The sequence below is a fragment of the Phycodurus eques genome, chromosome 1, assembly GCF_024500275.1.
Source record: "Phycodurus eques isolate BA_2022a chromosome 1, UOR_Pequ_1.1, whole genome shotgun sequence".
Taxonomy (NCBI): domain Eukaryota; kingdom Metazoa; phylum Chordata; class Actinopteri; order Syngnathiformes; family Syngnathidae; genus Phycodurus; species Phycodurus eques.
In genome coordinates, this window is record NC_084525.1 from 46,846,056 (window position 1) to 46,865,516 (window position 19,461).

The 19,461-nt window shown below is 43.6% G+C and overlaps 1 protein-coding gene across 7 annotated transcripts in view; it reads right to left on the minus strand.

Annotated features, from left to right (window-relative positions):
- LOC133412270 (neural cell adhesion molecule 2-like) overlaps positions 1–19,461 on the minus strand; it is a 182,940-nt gene that overhangs the window by 42,667 nt on the left and 120,812 nt on the right. For all 7 annotated transcript variants that reach the window (XM_061695345.1, XM_061695343.1, XM_061695342.1 and 4 more), the window contains exons 2-5: positions 17,411–17,485; positions 14,815–15,021; positions 11,360–11,503; positions 10,006–10,143 (exon numbers count right to left, since the gene is read on the minus strand). In XM_061695345.1, the coding sequence (XP_061551329.1) occupies positions 10,006–10,143; positions 11,360–11,503; positions 14,815–15,021; positions 17,411–17,485 (564 nt within the window). The remainder of the gene's footprint in view (positions 1–10,005; positions 10,144–11,359; positions 11,504–14,814; positions 15,022–17,410; positions 17,486–19,461) is intronic.

Sequence of the window (19,461 nt, forward strand, 5' to 3'; positions counted from 1 at the left end):
TGCCAAATGTGCAAGATGGAATCCATCTGGACAAAACATGGTTTGAACTGTAATAAATCTTTACTCGCGTTTGCACATTTGCCTCAAACTAACTGGGCTTTAAATGAAAGTAGATCGATTGATTCTCTTTGGGGGTTTTAAACAACATCAACGGTATGGTAGAGCTAATCAGAAAAATACTCAACAAATAGTTTAACTTCACCACCGGATGTGGCATTAAGTCCCTTTTTCACTTTGTTAGGGTAAAATGTCACATTTAATAATAGGACACATACAGTGAGTAGGACTACACCAAAAATACAAAAGCAAATTCCACAGAATGTTGCGGCGAGGTGGCACACGGACCAAAGAAGTACCCGTGACATTATAGAAGGGATCTCGATAAAGGTGCAGCTACAGGAATTGAGCTTTACTTTGGTACTACTAGTGCTGCTACTACTACTACTCCACTTCGAGAATCATCTTTGTGAATTTCTGTGAGCGGACGTCGGGGTGAGTTCACCGTCGTACGCACGAGACACACCAAAAGCTCTCCTGGGATGAAACCAGTCCAAACAAAAATCAAACCCTTTGAGTCATTTTCAATTGTAGCAATTTTCAAGCTTCTGCCTGATGTGCGAACCATCGATTTCTAAGCCAATCGATTTTTGCTCCCGAGTGCTCCTGATTCTTCATCATGTTAAGCAACCTTGTTACCGGGGCACCCCCCAAATCAACAAGCCTTCTCGTGCTCATTATGGCAAAGAAACCTCCATGTGACCGACACATACAGTACGTGCACCGGCGCACTGCACGAGGACTTGTTCCTCTTTTAGTGAAAATTTACTAGCTCGACCGGATTTATTGTTGGCTAGGGAAGCCGGTACATAGCGTCGATGTTTGGACACTATCATTCAACCCACAAGAAGTCAAAGCGGAGGAAAATATTGTGTAAAACCAAAACAGCGAGCTTGTTGTGTAGCAGCAAATCCACACTGACTGCCGTTTGGTGTACTGAAGGCTTTTAACGCTGTCGGGAGAGCTCTCGAGGGGATTGTGGGACCTTGTCAAAACAAGTCATCGCACACAGAAGGAGCGACATCGCGTCCCACAGGGTGCGGAGTGACTTTTAAATGGGACACTGAATGTAACATACACTATATGGGCAAAAGTAATGGGACAACATACCCACAGAAAGTGAAGATCGTGAAGATACGAGTTGATCCCCACTTTGCAACTAATAACAGCTGCTACTTGTGTACGTGGGACATTTTTGTCCACTCATGCAGTAAATCACGAGGTAAAAGATCACTAGGTCAGACCTTAATCCAGGAGAACTTCTTCCAAACATTGGATGATGATGTTGCCACAGAGCTTTTGACCTTTTGGTCAAACCTGTTTGTCCATGTCCATATTTGGAACACCTTCGTTCGGTGGTTATGATTCCGTTAGCAGAATGTAAATGACTAACGTGCAAGTGTTTTGTTTGTTTGTTGGTTTGTTTGTTTTTGACAGACAGCTGAAAAGAGTCAAATTACGCATACACGATGTTAGCCGGCAAGCTAACAATTATTTAATGGGTCCGGAAAGGACAGAAGAGCGATCGGGAAGACGACAATGGCCGACAATGCTCGATTTCGCTAGGAACAAAATTCCACCTTCCCTAATTACTGTCTGCAAGTTTGAACGATGAATTGCAACCATGGCGATACGAGCGACTGGGCGTCCGAGCTTGCTTGTTTTTTTAATTGCGGACAAAATATTGCCAACTCAACTGTGCTCACTTCACAACAAGCAGCAGTTTGGCATCGTGAACAAATCTTCAAAAAGAGGCTTCAAGCTGATTAATTGGGCTCTCGGGTTAATGTTCACCATCAAAATCAACATAAATCCAAGATAATTACTCATTGTGTATTTAAAATGGCAACATAGCTCTGCCGCTAGCTAGCTTAATGATAACACGTAATTGGAAAAACCATGGCTGGAACTAGCGTCGACGGTATGTGACGCTGGAAGGGAGGGATATTTCAACACAAAGGCCTGGCAACACATGAAGACATACAATATAACAATACAGACAAGCGAGCAGTGACAGTATTATACTGCCACCAGGTGGCCAAGTCACACACACCAGAAGGAGTCGCAATGAATTATTCATGCGCAAGCTACTTAAATCTTGACACTAATATCATAGAGTGCTAGTTTCCTGAATATAAAAACTTTCTAAAACATTTTTAGGGAGGATGGATCGGATTAATGGCATTTCCATTCATTTCGATGGGGAAAGATGATTTAAGATACAAGTTTTGAGTATCTCAGGGCACATTTTCACACCGGCGTTCTGCCAACACACCGACGACCGCCTGCGTTGACTGACGTTGTTTGTTTTCGATCTCAGTAAAGCGTCTTAAAGGTGCACTTAATGGCAACAAACGAGACCGGCGACAGGCTTCTAAACCCGGATTGAACAATGACTGCTCGGGAGGAGCATTCCTCAACAAATCGCTTGATGAATGTCACCTCGGAGCCTGTTCCTCTCCATTTTGAATGCAGTGGAGGAAAGGCGTACTGCAGCTTTTCCTTCCCGAGGAGTTCTGCAGCCTGTTAGCTGTTTTGCCCTCGGGTCGATTGGCCCTCCTCGTCAAGACAACACCGCCGTTATAAATGCACCTCCAGTGGGTCACTTCAGCAATGTTCACTGTATTCACATGTCAAAAAACAATATTCTCTCATCAACAGAGGTATGAATACAGTATTTATGGCCCAGAACCGGACCCCCCCCCCCATAAATAACGCACGCATTCCCGTGTGTTTTTGTTTTTACATGCCCACTTGACTTCTCCTCCAAACCTTTGAGGTGCGATCGCGTCAAGAAGATTGATTTGAATGCAGTTTTGTTCCCAATGTAGGCGGAGGGCCAGGAGCTGCGGAGCTGCGGAGCTGCGGAGCTGCGGTCCTCATCCCTCTTCCGAGACGCCAGGGTCAACAAGCAACACTGTGTCCCTGCTTTTTTCCCCCTTCCATCACTTTGTTTATTTTACATCCTCTAGCTCCAGAGTCCACAGCTGATTGATAAAAGTGCTTAACGTCCTTGAGCCTCTCTCGTTGCTTGTGTACACTCGTGGCCAGGCTGCACTTCTCCATACAAATATACGCCACTAATTGAGGTTCCCATTATTTCTATGTGGTTATTTTTGTCCACATACCAGGCATATATATATATATATATATATACATATATATATATATATATATATATATATATATATATATATATATATATATATATATATATATATATATATATATATATATAAATAATATAGCTCCGGTTTCCTCCCACATCCCAAAAACATGCACGGTAGGTTGATTGAAGACTCTAAATTGCCTGTAGGTGTGAATGTGAGTGCGAATGGTTGTTTGTTTCTATGTGCCCTGCGATTGGCTGGCAACCCGTTCAGGGTTTACCCCGTCTCTCGCCCAAAGATAGCTGGGATAGGCTCCAGCACGCCCACGACCCTTGTGAGGATGAAGCGGTACCGAAAATGGATGGCTGGATGGATATACATATATATATATATATATGTATATATATGTATATCCATCCACAGTGGGTACGGAAAGTATTCTGACCCCCTCAAAATTTTCACTCTTTGTTATATTGCAGCCATTTGCTAAAATAATTTAAGTTCATTTTTTCCCACATGCATGTACACACAGCACACCATATTGACAGAAAAAAACAGAATTGTTGAAATTTTTGCAGATTGATTAAAAAAGAAAAAACTGAAATGTCCCACAGCCATAAGTACTCAGACCCTTTGCTCAGTATTTAGGAGAAGCACCCTTTTGAGCTAATACAGCCATGAGTCTTTTGGGGAATGATGCAATACGTTTTTCCCACCTGGATTTGGGGATCAGCTGCCATTCCTCCTTGCAGATCCTTTTCAGGTCTCTCCAGAGATGCTCAATTGGGTTTAAGTCAGGGCTCTGGCTGGGCCATTCAGGAACAGTCACAAAGCTGTTCTGAAGCCACTCTTTGTTTTTTTTTAGCTGTCTGCTTAGGGTCCTTGTCTTGTTGGAAGGTGAACCTTCGGCCCAGTCTAAGGTCCGGATCGCTGTGGAGAAGGTCTTCATCCAGGAGATCCCTGTACTTGGCCGCAATCATCTTTCCTACGATTGCGACCGGTCGTCCAGTCCCTGCCGTTGGAAAACACCCCCACAGCATGATGCTGCCACCACCACGCTTCACTGTTGGGACTGCATTGGACAGGTGACCGCTTAGAATTAAGGCCAAAAATCTTGGTCTCATCAGACGAGAGAATCTTATTTCTCACCATCTTGGAGTCCTTCCGTACCCACTGTGTGTGTGTGTGTGTGTGTGTGTGTGTATATATATATATATATATATATATATATATACATATATATATATATATATACATACATATATATATGTATATATATATATATATATATATATATATATATATATATATATACACACACACACACACACACACACACAGACACACACACACACAGACACAGATCATTTTACACTTGAAATTGGAGTTCCAGGATGCACGCGTGGAAACAAGGAGCCCTGGAACAACGGCTGCCTGCCACTTATTATCCCAAAATACAGATACAGTAATCCTCCGCTCCACTGTAAAAATGAATTTGGCTTTTTGGTTACCTCAACTCATTTTTCTGAATCAGTCCAACTAAAAGCACCTAAATTATTGGTGCCTCAGTTAAATCAGAGACTGCAGTCCAGGTAACTCAGATTTCTGAGTTGACTCAATTAAATATGAGTAGCCCCTGCCAAAGTCCCCGGGACAACCCGCCTGTGTGTTAACAACAGCAGTGCAGGCAGCAACAGAAAAAGAGACAGAGAGGTAAGCGTGTTTTGTTTTTTCCTGTCGATAAGAGGGTCTTAGGTCAGACGATGCGTTGATGCCGTGTCAACCCCTTTGAGACAAACCGTTTGTAAAAACAGGCCATACAAATAGGGGCCTTGCCTTCATTTGCAGATCATTAGCGGACTAGAATCTTTCAATGTGGATACCTGATTCTTGTGTTTTCACCTTCTATTTTAAGGCTTCTGATCCGGAGAAGGAAATAGCAAGAGGGGTCGACGTAGGCCGACTCTTCGTGACCGGAGAAGCTGAAGATGGCGACATGCTCACAGACATTCTGGATGGTACGGTGATACTGGAGGACAAAATCATCATCCGTCGGCTAAAAAGTGCTCCAAATGCCTTTGCTGTCCTAATTGGCCTCTTGTATAGTCTCAACATTGACGATCCAAAGGGACTGAAATACATCTTTGAGATAATCCAGAACGTTTTCATGGATGTTGGCAGTGCACCCGACTGTCAAACTCCTGAAGTTTGCAGATGACACCACTGTCATCGGCCTCATCGAGGACGGTGACGAGTCTGCATATCGACAGGAAGCGGAGCGGCCGGAGCTGCGGTGCGGCCGACACGACCTGGAGCTGAACACGCTCAAGACGGTAGAGATGATCGTGAACTTCAGGAGGCATCCTTCGCCACGGCTGCCCCTCACGTTGTCCAGCTACCTTGTGTCAACCGTCGAGACCTTCAAGTTCCTGGGAATTACAGTCTCTCAGGACCTGAAGTGGGCGACCAACATCAACTGCGTCCTCAAAAAGGCCCAGCAGAGGATGTACTTCCTGCGGCTCCTGAGAAAGCACGGCCTGCCACCGGAGCGGCTGAAGCATTTCTACACAGCGCTCATCGAATCAGTCCTGTGTTCTTCCATCACAGTCTGGTTTGGCGCTGCTACAAAAAAGGACAAACTCCGACTGCAACGGACAATCAAAACTGCTGAAAGGATTGTCGGTTTCCCCCTACCCAGCCTTGAGGACTTGCACACTCCCAGAACTAAGACAAGGGTGTGCAAAATCCTCTCGGACCCTCCGCACCCCGGTCACCGGCTCTTCCGGCTCCTTCCCTCAGGCAGGCGCTACCGATCAATGCAAACTAGAACTAGTAGACATTCCAACAGCTTCTTCCCTCTTGCGATCAACTTCTTAAACACCTAACCTATAATTCCATTACAACATGCTGGCAATTTTTTGACTTGAGTTTGTTGTCACATTTGTGTGGGGCCAATTATGTATTACTCGTGCACTCACTGTAGTTGTCTCGCCATGCTGCACTATTTGCATATACTGGCCACTCATGCCAGAGTAGCATCTGCTCCATTTGCACACTGATTGAGGAGCATCTGTAACATTTGCACAACCGACATTGTCCCAGATGATCGCGCTACTCGTCACTCTAAACCGCATACACTCCTTGAAGTCTCAGCGCCCTTTGCACAATGGACTATTGCAATATTAGTCATTCGAACTGCTCTAAGTGCTAGAGGACTCTGCATCTTTTTGCACAGTTGTCAAAAAAATAAAAAAATAAAATAAAATGTACCGGCATTACCAGATAACTCGCAACCCTTTACTGCTCAGTGACTGTTTTTTTTTTTTTTGTCAATGTCTTTCTGTCTCCAAAGCGTTCTCTGTCAATTGACCGTCTTTTGTCGTACTCGAGCGGCTCCAACTACCGGAGACAAATTCCTTGTGTGTTTTTTGGACATACTTGGCAAATAAAGATGATTCTGATTCTGATAGACATTACTTGCATTGTAAGATTCAGATACTTCTAAAAAACATTCACCATTTTTGGAGTGCAGCTGTTCAAAGCACCTCTAAATTTGCAACAGTTATGTTTTTAAGTATATTTTCATTGTTTTATGAATTCATAGATTTGTGATCAAATGTTATTTGGAAAAATAAAAAAATTAAAAAAAAAATAAAAAAGAAAAGTCACGTCTTTATGTATTACACTCAGTCATTTTAGAAAATAAGTGATATAGTTGACCTGACAAATAATGTGATTTGGAGGTATTGATCACACTTTATATTGTCAGTGAGGTCAACTTTTACTGGCTGCCTTAAAATTTTATGTTGATTCAACTAAAAGCTTATGTTTCCTTGTTTGAGAAACAAATGTAGAAATAGATGTTTGTCGGTTGGACGTGTAATGCAACGTCACCCCAACTAGGCATTTAGTTCATTCAACTTAGATTTCCTTAAAATTCCTTGTTAGTAGAACTTAGAATATCAAGTTGAGTTCACTGTTTATCACTTTCATATGAATCAATTTCACTTATTATTGTAAGTGGCATCAACTTACATGTAAAGTGTAAAGAACTAGAAATCCTGAGCTCTCTTAACTCAAAATTTGAAGGCAGCCAGGTTACTTGTTTTTTTAAGTTGAGCCGCAAATTCGCTTTTTACAGTGAAGAGCACGGTTCTTGCTTTGCTGTGCCAGCTATTTTGCAGCTTTTTATAACAGTTGTTACTCTTTTTTTTTTACACTGTTCAATATTTTTCTGTTATCCATTGCTCTCTCTCTTGCTCAATATATGACGTGTTTAGTTTTTTATTTCAATTTTTTTAGGACGATATATTTTCCCAAAAGTATCACGACAAACAATAGTATTGTTGTTTTTAATGACACTGATATAGTGATATTAGAGCATAATAATTCATCCTTTTTAAGAACAATTAACTCAAAGAATATATTGAACATTGGCATTGTAATGTAGTATAACAAATAAAACATCTTAGATAAATAAAATAATATCAGTCTCTGTTCACAATAATTGCACTGAACAAATATGAAACGTTTGGCAGAGGGGTATAAATAATCATTAATGCCTTAACAGGCAATATACTGCCAGTCAAGTTTCCAGTTGGTTAAGAAAAAGTGCCAAGTAAAGCGACATTAATAAAAGCACACCGAGTAGTTGAATTCAAATGTTCGCGGTGGCAATCGGCTTTGGAACGAATTCCATTTAACTTTCTGTAACTGAGCTGCTATTTTAATCCATAGCATTGCGTCCTCAGACGCAGATTCATCTTAGTTCATGCGTCTCTGCTCATTTTTGTGCATTTATATATATATATATATATATATATATATATATATATATATATATACACAGTGACGATTTATATATATATACACAGTGACGATTTATATACAGTGACGATTTGTAACTACCACATGCTGACGTTAAAGTGATAGTGGCAGGGGCAAAGTGAAGTGTCTCGTTGTGTCTCGGCCGTCATAATGTGTCACAAATCAATCAGCGAGCGCCTCCCACTTTAAATGGCGAGCAACATTGAACCAGCCCACCCCGTCGGGGACACCGACGTCAACGACCCCTCTGTCGACCATTAGCTTTGCGATTAAGCGTAAATGCGGCCGTGTGTATTTGATTTGAAATGCGTGCTTTTATTTTGAAATTGTTTACACCAGAGGTTTGCCTGCTCCCTTAAGCTTGACGAAGTGTGAGAGTCACTTGTCACGTTACTTGCGTTTGAATTACTTGTGTTTCCCGTCGTCGTGGTTTGCTACAGCTGTGTGAATGTACATGATTAAAACGTTTATTGAGCTTCACGTTTTTGACTGTGAAGCTTAGTTCTTGGAGATGACTGCCATTTGTTGAGAAACATTTGCCTATTCGGCAGACAGTCTGCGCCAAACTAGGCATTCTGGGGCAGCAGAGGGAGTTTCCCTGGACATGCGCATGGCTGTGTAATAATAATTATTTAGATTTATATCGCGCCTTTCATGGAACCCAAGGCAGCTTTACACAAGTAGGACAGACAAAAATAGAACAAAGGACACGAAAGATCCAAAGCTGTGCGAAAGAGGTGCGTTTTCAGTTTTTGTTTTTGTCCAGTGGATCTCAGAGGGGAGACAGTGGACGTTCACGCAGGCGGGCGCGAGGGACGGAGAGGGGACCGGAGTCAGAAGACCTCAGGTCCTGGGATGTGCTGTATGGGTGGTCTGAAAGGTACTGGGGGGCAAGTGCATGGAGGGATTTGTAGGTGAGAGAACAGGATTGATACGGAACTTGACCGGGTCAAAACGTATGCCTAACTGCTACCGCAGGCTAAACCGCTGGTCTCACGCAACTTTGCTGAATTTGATCTGGACACAGGCAGACAGATATACTGTATGAGGTTCGCGGACATATTGAAGTCACCAGTGGTTATCCGCAGCTCATTGTGTATTTAATAAGGATACCGGCTCACACTGTCTGTTGCCACATCGGCCAAAAGCGCCACTCACACATGGATCGCTGCGATGACGCAGCGTCCTCTTCCGCACAGAGATTTCTCGGTGGAGACTGTCATTGCGCTGCAGGAACGAGATGAGCCGCTTTCATTGGCGGCAAACGAAGTCGGCTGGAAACGCACCCGCTTTCGGATCCGCCCGGGTTGCGCCGGTCTACGAAATTAGCGACACCGGTCTAACCCCACCCCGGATTGATGCCGATCACACAAAACGAGCGCCCATAATCAGGTAGGCGCTACCGATCAACGCAAACTAGAACTAGTAGACATTCCAACAGCTTCTTCCCTCTTGCGATCAACTTCTTAAACACCTAACCTATAATTCCATTACAACAAGCTGGAATTTTTTTGACTTGAGTTGGTTGTCACATTTGTGTGGGGCCAATTATGTATGACTCGTGCACTCACTGTAGTCGTCTCGCCACGCTGCACTATTTGCATATACTGGCCACTCCTGCCAGAGTAGCATCTGCTCCATTTGCACACCGATTGAGGAGTATCTGTAACATTTGCACAACCGACATTGTCCCTGATGATCGCGCTACTCGTCACTTTAAATCGCATACAGTCCTTGAAGTCTCGGCGCCCTTTGCACAACGGTCATTGCACCGGACTATTGCCATATTAGTCGTTCGAACTGCTCTAAGTGCTAGAGGACTCTGCATCTTTTTGCACAATTGTTTTTTGTCAATGTCTTGATGTCCCCAAAGTGTTCTGTAGATTGACTGTCTGTTGTACTAGAGCGGCTCCAACTACCGGAGACAAATTCCTTGTGTGTTTTGGACATACTTGGCAAATAAAGATGATTCTGATTCTGATTCTGATTCTGATAACCTTATCTAACTCACCGTTGACCACCACAGCGATATCCACAAAGTCGATCTCACCACGAGCCTCCACGCTGGCCTCGCAGCGGTACACGCCCTCGTCCGCTTTGGTCACGTGGAGGATCTGCAGGCTGTTGTTTGTCAGCACCTTGAACCTGCCTGTACCGCACAAGGGAAAAACAAGCAAAGAAACAGAAAAACAAGAGAAGCCTGATAAGCATGTGTATGAAAACTGCAAAAAAAACAAAAACAAACCAACTGCCACACTCCTCTCGCGGTCAATCTTCTTTATAGCACAGTTACCTGATAAAGTTGCCAGACTGCCGTTGTGGTGGCATCGACACTATAGTATTTCTCTACACCAAATACCTTTGATGTGTGTGTTAGACTAGACATTGAGGGGAACCTCTCAAGTCAAACATGGCAGCTGTTGTACAATTCGGAGTTTGAAAAATACACAAAAACCACACTAAGGTCACACAAAAATCTGGAGTTCTTAGTGATTATCTAATGGATTAACTTTTACACTAATTGTGTGATGCCACCCCAAAAGCTGACAGTGATAGCAAATATGTTTTTGCCTGTACAACACAATATAGATGTCATGATCGTGAGTTTGACCTCGGATTCATTATATTTCCATTATTTAAAGCAGTTATTATGCATTTGAATAAATCACAGGTATGATTGTGTGCATTCATCAGAGATGGCTTGTAACGAGCTACGTTTACTCCCTTACAATTACAGTGGAACCTGAATTAAACGGACCCCGATTTAACGGATAACGGAAGTAACGGACTGTCTCGTCAGTACATGTGTCCAAAAATAGTTTCCAGGGACTGGGACACAGATATACACCGTGCCTATGTGGCGGCCATGTTGAATGTGGCCACATTCAACAATGCATCGACGTGGCGGCCACGATGGCAGGAGTCTATTTATCTCCGGCTCGACTAGTCACTACGACAACAAGCACACCAGCGTGGTAAGTTTGGTTAAAATGTTCAACTTTTCAAACATTTTTTTAATTTACAATAACGTTGCACTGTACTGGGCTTTTTAAGTCATGAAAAATGCGCAAAACAAGTTTATACTGTACAATAATATGGGGTGCATATAGCCACAAAAAAGCCCCCTCCCCTATTAGTCCGTTAAATCAAGGGAACTTTTTGGATATTATATAATTGTACTTGTCAGCGTTATTACAACATACTTTTTTATTTCTGTTATCTTTGTGAAGAAATGCAACCATTACTCCCTTACATTGAGCTACATTAACATTAACCACCACCCAAATGTAGTTGTGTTTCCATCAAACATCACGGTACACTTCAGAACCACTTGTAAACCCCAAACAGGCTTCGTCTAAACTTACTGTGGTGCTCCTCAGCGATCTCCCTGCCCTTGTAGGTCCACACGACCTCCGGCACCGGCGAACTAATCACATCGCAAATCACCTCCGCCGTCTCGCCATAGCGGAACTCCTGCGGCGACTGAACGTCCCGAAAAGTCAGCCTCTCTGAAAGATCAAACACGTTTTGTTTGGTTTATTGGCAACATTCATCATCAGGTAAAATATTAGGTTCATCTTGCAAAAGTTGACTTTGTTTTCAAACAAAAACCAAATGAAAAAAGATGAGTGTGAATATTGTGAAACTGCTGCTAAGGGAAAGCTCATTTACACATACATTGGATGAAAGTATTTGGGCAAAAATCATTTATCATTCGGGATGGGGGGGGGGGGGGGTTTGGCCGCTTGGTTGCCCCTGAAAGATGAACGAACCCTTGTGCACATACGTACTAGAGCTACGAACGAATCAGTGGCGATTCGGATTCACTCGCGAATCCCCGTTAAGATTTCCTCATTCAAATCAAAAACAATCAAAGAATAAAATACTTCTTACTTTATTCTGACAAGAGTTGCAACGCTGCAACCTCTGTTGTTTTATGGGCGCTGCCATTTTGATTTCGTGCTCATGGCTTCTGCACATGTTCGCAATGTAGCTTCACCTAGCTCGTCATTAAGTTTGTTTAAAAAAAGCAACAATTTCCTCGCCGTCGAAGGAGGCTTACACTGAGCCAAGCTTCAATGAGCTGCTGGATAACATGGAAGCGCCACCACAGAAGTCGAAAAGGAGCCATCGCTGGAGGGGGCGAGAAAGTTTTTCCAGCACAGCATAAAAGATGACGACAGAGGCTCGGAGGGCAGCTCGGTCCGGCCCACAAGGGTTTATGGCACTGATGAGTGCAAAACAGACCCGGCATTCTACCTGTGGCCAAGCTACAGAAAGGGAAGCCATTCTAAACTCTCTACCGGTTTCAAATCATCAAATCGGATTTCTAATTTTTTGGGACTAACATTTCGGAATAGTACAAGGGGTAATTGTGATTCGGTTGTGTCTTTCGTTACTGTCAATACAAACGGCGTTTGGGGCTTTAGGGTGACCACTAATACATAGAGTACAGTACATTTCTTTTTTGTCTTGGAAACACTTGAATGACTTTTAGGCATTTGTGACACCACAAGGCTTTCCTGATCTGGACTTGAGGTTGATCCAGACACTACGAGGCAACCGCCTGCCATCACCTGTGACTTGCATTTGGAAGTCACACATACATCAAGCAATGCTCCCCTATTAGTCTTCTCCATTACCAGGCTACATGATTAGCATTTTGCTGCTTGATTTATGTCAAGCTGCTTTCCTTCCGACTGCATCGTTCACCTGCACACGTGCCTGGCACGTCGGTATTGTCATTAACTTCAAGCCACCGCGTGTATTTGTCATTCATTCGAGTGCTTTCTTCTGATTTATCTATCATGTTCTTCCTCTTCTATGCTGCTTGTGTTGCTGTTTATAGGCTCAAACGCTCATTCTTTTTCTTTGCATCCCCATCCTCCAGACGAGAGGAACCTCAGAGGGAAAGATCCTCCCCTTCAGAGACACAAATGGCACTGGCGAGGTGAAAAACGTAATTTATCCAGAGACATCCATTTGGTTGTAAGTCTGATAGCACGATCAGCGATTCAGTTTTTCTCAGTTGAGTTTGTCCCATCTTCACAGGCCCAGTTCACTCACAGTTGTTAATTTTAATATCAACCAATCCAATGTCTCTCCACCTCTGTGTGAGGTACACCAGGCCAGGTTTCTTTGCTGGACGCGGGTGCCAGTCAGGGCAGCATGATTAGAAGCGGCCGTGGAGTTGTCAGTTCCTCCGGACAGGATGTTGACACTTTTCCTCTCGCCGGCAAGGAATTTCATGTGCAACACTGTGCAGCGTCCCGCCGGCCTGTTGCCGGCAGAAGCTTCAGGCAGACTTTCATGTCGATGTACGCCGAGGGCTGGAGCGAGTGATGGCTGGTTGCTATGGAAACAGTTTTTTTTTTTTTTTGGGTGGTTGGAGCTGGCAACGTCGGGTGAGATTGAGCCTGTGATGTCTCCCCTAACAGCTCAGTGGAAGAGGATGATAAAGGAGACCACACATTATCATGACTTTGTGTGTGCGTACTGTATGTTCAAGTGAGTTCCTCATGTCACCTTTACATATTAACATTGCCAACACAATACTGCAAAACACAGATATTAAGTACTCGGTCAGTACTAAGTGATGATGAAGCGTCGACTTTTAGACTCGAAAGCGCTTGAACAGAGGAAAATGAACGACCCAGACGTTGACCAAAGACATGCCTCAAAAGTCACAGAATAACGCAGAAAGTTGGAAAGAGAGCTGCCTTTAGTCTTTGAGGCAACTGGATGTTTGTAACTGGACCCACATGTCCATCGCCGGCACTTTTTTTCAAAATTGACCTTGTTTATTTGCAATTTCTTGTGAAGACATTATAGCAGTGATAAAACATCACTGTTACTACAGTTAGTAGTACAGTTGCTCATTTGGACAGCTTACAGCCTTCAAGTGTGTGACTTGACTTGACTCGCGTCACTGTTTCAGGAACCCAATAACTCCATCCACCTTTCCCTGATCTGGCGTAAACCTGCTTTCATGATTAACAAAATAACGTTTCATTTCAGCACATGGGAACAAAATGTAATTGCATGAGTTGTTCTAAAATAATGCGCATATGGAAAATGAAAACTCGCTTCAAGAATTTCAAAATATAGACGGAAACTTCTATCAATACCACAAATTAAAATCAGCAATAACAAAAAAAGAATCCCAACACTTCAGTTTCCAGAATCGGTTGAGAGAATAATACAATTAATCCTCAACTGTTAAAAAAAAACAGTTAGAAATGTTTCAATTTATCTCAATCACAAAAGGTGACAGGTGACTTCCATGAAACGTACAGGCCCTCACACTTGTAAACGATGCTACTACAATGTCCTGTTCCTTCCCTTGAAAAGGACAAAAACCTTGTAAGTTGAAGTCCTAGATCAGGTCGCCTCTACAGCACAAATGCGCGGCCAATTCCAAGTTATCTTTAACGAGACGATGGAATTGTCAGAGTAAATACTGAACAACACTCCACTTCCTCCCTTCCTTTGTGCCTCGTAACGTGACGTTCTTGCTGGGAAATGGTGCTGGGTCAGCAAAGAAGCTTGGCCCCAATGGCATATCCCTCATTATGCCTGGCAGGATCAGAGTCCCATGGTGTGGCTCCAAGTCATTATACTTTAATTACAAGACACAGAGGGAAAACACACACACGCACATTATCCTACACGCGCACATAAAACGGCTTCTAAATCACAAAGATATGCAGATTTATCGAGCTGCACCGTGATTATTAGCCAGCGTGTTTAAAGGGCATTATATCTTCATGTCACGATCTGCGCAGCAAACGCAGAAATGCGTGCAATGTGTGGCGCTTACGGTAGATCTCCAGCACCACTGAGGCCTCTGCCGTGTGGCCACCGGCTTCAGTGGCCTGGCAGCGGTAGATGCCGGCGTCCTCCACAATGGCGTTGTAGATGATGAGCCGGGATCGCGACGTCTCCGTGTGCAGCGCCATCCGCTTGGAGCCCGCAATGCGCTCGCCCTGAGGATTGAACCACTCCAGCCTCACCGGCTCGCCAATCGCTAGAAAGCCAAGAAACTAAAGTTAGAACGAGGTCCAGATGGCTCCAAAATGATGATTGGCTGACAACTTCTTGAAAGAACTGGTGGAAGGAACGGACAGTTCCAGATGATGACATCATCTTGGACTTGGATGTCTAATACATCTTTAAATCAATGGTGACGTGTAGCTTGTAGACTTCGCTCTCATTTCCAACCATATGCTAAGTTATTACCTCTGAAGCCAAATGGCAATTTTGCAAATATTTTGCATTTCGACGAGGGTGCCAGCCATTACGAGAGCCCCAACCATCACTCTACAAATTCAATTTTGCGAGTCTAGAACTGCTGAAATCCTGTAAATATAATGCAGATAACTAGCATTGCTAACATTAGCTCGTTTCCGCTTTGACGTTGCTTCACAAAGCGCTAGAACGAGATACTCATTTTCTACAAAGTCCTTTTACTGTTGTACTATATGTAGAATTTATTTTGAAAAATTATCATACTGTCAGAATCTGACAGCGGTCCATGCCTACGGAGGATGTTTTCGACTTCTTACTGGGAAGTACGAAAGATCTCGTCCCCAGCCAAAAAAGCAATTCCGTGTAAACATACCCGTCAAATTGTTTGGCTTCATGAAGTCCAACTTGACTAATACTACTACATTGGGTTCATGTCACTTTGGCTGGCTTTTGCAGGCTAAAAATGCCTGGAATTAACATTTTGAAAAGGATGACATTCACCTCATGGAGCTTAATGAGACAGTGCCTCGTCATGTCACATCACATCTCAGCTCACGAGCAACAAATGTGATGACACAACGAAAGATGGGTTTAAATCATTTCAAAGTGTTTCGCTCAGCTCGCAGGCTTCCCAAATGTCGCGCCGCACCTGTTAGCATCCTATCGCCGCTACGCATTTCACAGCTGGTCTGACAGTTAAATATGTTAACATTGACGCCGCTCGCGTGGTGACAGCCCGTTTAATTCACGGATGATGTGACAAGACAGGGATGCTGACTTGTTTTTCACGCCCAGCCAAGCTCCTCGCTGTCTTCACAACGGCAACTTGTGGAAAACCCTGTCAGACCATCTCTTCAAATCTGCATAAGCGCGACCGTTTTTATTGATTGGGCCTCTTTCACACCGCAGCACCCTGACAGCTGACAGTTGCCTTCCAGAAATGGCTGCTGAGCCCTACAGTTAGACCCTGGCACAAACAATTGACATAAATGTGATTGTAATTACAACAAGGACATGAGGCAACATCAAATATACCCTCTTTTATTTTGTTTTACCCAACCCCTGTTGAGATCCAAAGGTCGAGGTTATGATAACACAAAATTTGACAGGTCATCACGCAATTGTTTTGCCCTACTAAGGTGAGAGAAAGTGCTTTTGTTGTCACGTGTTCAGTCCAGGTTCTTGATACAGTTCAGATAGAGCACAGGCGAACATTTTACAAGCATCTTTAACATTTTTCAGCAGCTGACGCTTGTTCTGGCATGATGCCACCCCAGTAATTGGAGAGGTTACACATATCGTAATGTCAGTTTAACCACCTCCATATCTGTCACGCTGAGCCTCGCTTCGCTGAACCTTCTTGTTTTACATCACAGAAATGCTCTTTAGTGGGTGTGAAGCGCCATGATTTTTTTTATTTCATGATCGGCAGCTGTTGTTCTCTGAAATCCAATTTATTTCTATTAATCAGTGCAAGTTTATGGGTACATTTTCATGAATTAAAACAAAAAAACATCTAATTATTTTAGAAGTGCTCATGAACAAACAACATGGTCAAAGTGATCTCTACTCATACGCAGTCGAAAAAAATGACTAACAACGACACCTTGGAAAGAAACTGTGTTTTCCCGTGTCTTTTTCAGTCTTTTGAAAACGTAGCGTAGAATTTGATGTATGTAATGAATGTGTCTGCTCCCATGCAAGCAAGCTACTAAAACATCATTTGCATATTTTGGGTGAAAACCAGTGCTGTGTAAAATGGCTATGGCCTCCAGTTGGCAGTATTGTGTGCAAATGAGACTGAGCGTGACAGCCTGCAGTGTCAAGGAAGAGCTTCTTATCGCATACCTCCAACACTCTTTTCAGGCTACGCTTGTCTGTGGGCTGGCAGAGGAGAGAAGAGGCGAGCAGCGGGAGGTGGGTCCGACCTGCCAGCGCCGGTCTCTCTCGACGGCCATTTATGGGGGACGGTGAGGGGGAGGAGACGCTGCTGGTCAAAATGTCACTTACCATACGGGGAGCGTGGAGCTGGTGCTTACCGTCATTAAAACAACAAACAGACCCCCCGCTGTGTCTTTATAACCTGCCTCCAAAAGGATGCGGCATACACACGCACGCACGCACGCACGCACACACACACACACACACTGCAATCCGGGGCTTTTTACCTGTGCAGATGAAGAACTTGGACTCTCCAACACTTAACTCCACCTTGTTCAAGGATATGGAAACCTGCAGGATGGCTGAGATACACACAGACAGAGAAAAGAAGAGGGGGGGGGGGGGGGGCAGAGAAAGACTTAGGACCAATTCCAATGAGCCCTCGGAATCGTTCGTCTCAAGGGCCAAGGGGTAGAATTGAGATTGGCCCTTCGTCTGAGCTGAATTGACTTTACGTTGTACAACACTCTCCTGTATGTACTGGGGACAATTTCCTGTTGTGTGCCAATTCCAATGCAATCTGACATGTTGTCCACCTCACACGGGACATTTCTGATCAACAGCATTCACAGATTGTCTTGCTATCTGGGACAAGCTTGTCAGTCAGCTCTTCAGAGAATGACACGCTTTCAAAGAGACCTGCTACTATTTCACCTACCACCACCACAGGAGTGCATCTCTAGTATGCGTTTTTTTCTAGGATGGGAAGTCAAGTAGCAAATAGCCCAATATCGCCACTGAAAAAAAAATCTTGCGATGCAGAGTCTATTACATGGGCAACCACCAATTGAGAGCTTATCAATGTCAGGACATAAAATGGTTGAGTGAACATCGACTCACCCCAGTGAGACAGAAACCTTGCAGTTGGACGCAGTGTGCTAACATTCAAAAGATGGCAAAGAGTGGAAGACTGTTTACATGGCAACAGCCAGGATGAGCTGCGAGCGGTCTAACGTAATGAGTAAGGACTCACTGCAGTGAATGAAGTCAGACTCTTTCTAGTTTCTTTCAAAGCGCGTGTTGAAAAATATTCAAGTGGTGATCAATTCTCCACAACGCATCCGACAGCAAAACTGCACCAGGCGTTCCAATAAAGCACAGCTGCCAACCGAGGGCAGTAGAGGGACACCGAGACTTTTTCTTTGAGGAGGCGTCGTGAGGAGCACTTTAATTGCTGCCTTTAAAAGCTTAAGTGGTGGCACTGTATCTAGTGTTCATATGCACAAAGAATATATATCGCTGTATACAACCCCAATTCCAATGAAGTTGGGACTTTGTCTTAAACATAAATAAAAACAGAATACAATGATTTGCAAATCATGTGCAACCTATATTTAATTGAATACACTACAAAGACACGATATTTCATGTTCATACATAATGTTAAACATAAATAAAAACAGATTACAATGATTTGCAGATCAAGTTCGACCTATATTTAATTGAATACACTACAAAGACAAGATATTTCATGTTCAAACTGATCAACTTGATTGTTTTTAGCAAATAATCATGAACTTAGAATTTTATGGCTGCAACACGTTCCAAAAAAGATGGGACAGGGTCATGTTTACCACCGTGTTACATCACCTTTTCTTTTAACAACATTCAATAAACCTTTGGGAACTGAGGACACTAATTGTTGAAGCTTTGTAGGTGCAATTCTTTCCCATTCTTGCTTGATGTACAGCTTCAGCCGTTCAACAGTCCGGGGTCTCCGTTGTCGTATTTTACGCTTCATAACGGGTCTCCGTTGTCATATTTTACGCTTCATAATGCGCCACACATTTTCAATGGGAGACAGGTCTGGAATGCAGGCAGGCCAGTCTTGTACCCGCACTCTTGTATTACGAAGCCACGCTGTTGTAACACGTGCAGAATGTGGTTTGGCATTGTCTTGCTGAAATAAGCAGGGGCGTCCTTGAAAAAGATGTTGCTTGGATGGCATCATATGTTTCTCCAAAACCTGTATGTACCTTTCAGCATAAATGGTGCCTTCACAGATGTGTAAGTTACCCATGCGATGGGTAACTTACACATGCGATGGGTAACTTACACATGCGATTGCCCATAGGTGTGAATGTGTGTGCGAATGGTTGTTTGTTTGTATGTGCCCTGCGATTGGCTGGCAACCAGTTCAGGGTGTACCCCGCCTCCTGCCCGATGATAGCTTGGATAGGCTCCAGCACGCCCGTGACCCTAGTGAGGAGAAGCAGCTCAGACAATGGATGGATGGATGGATGGATGGAGGTTTTCTGAAGTGTTCCTGAGCCCATGT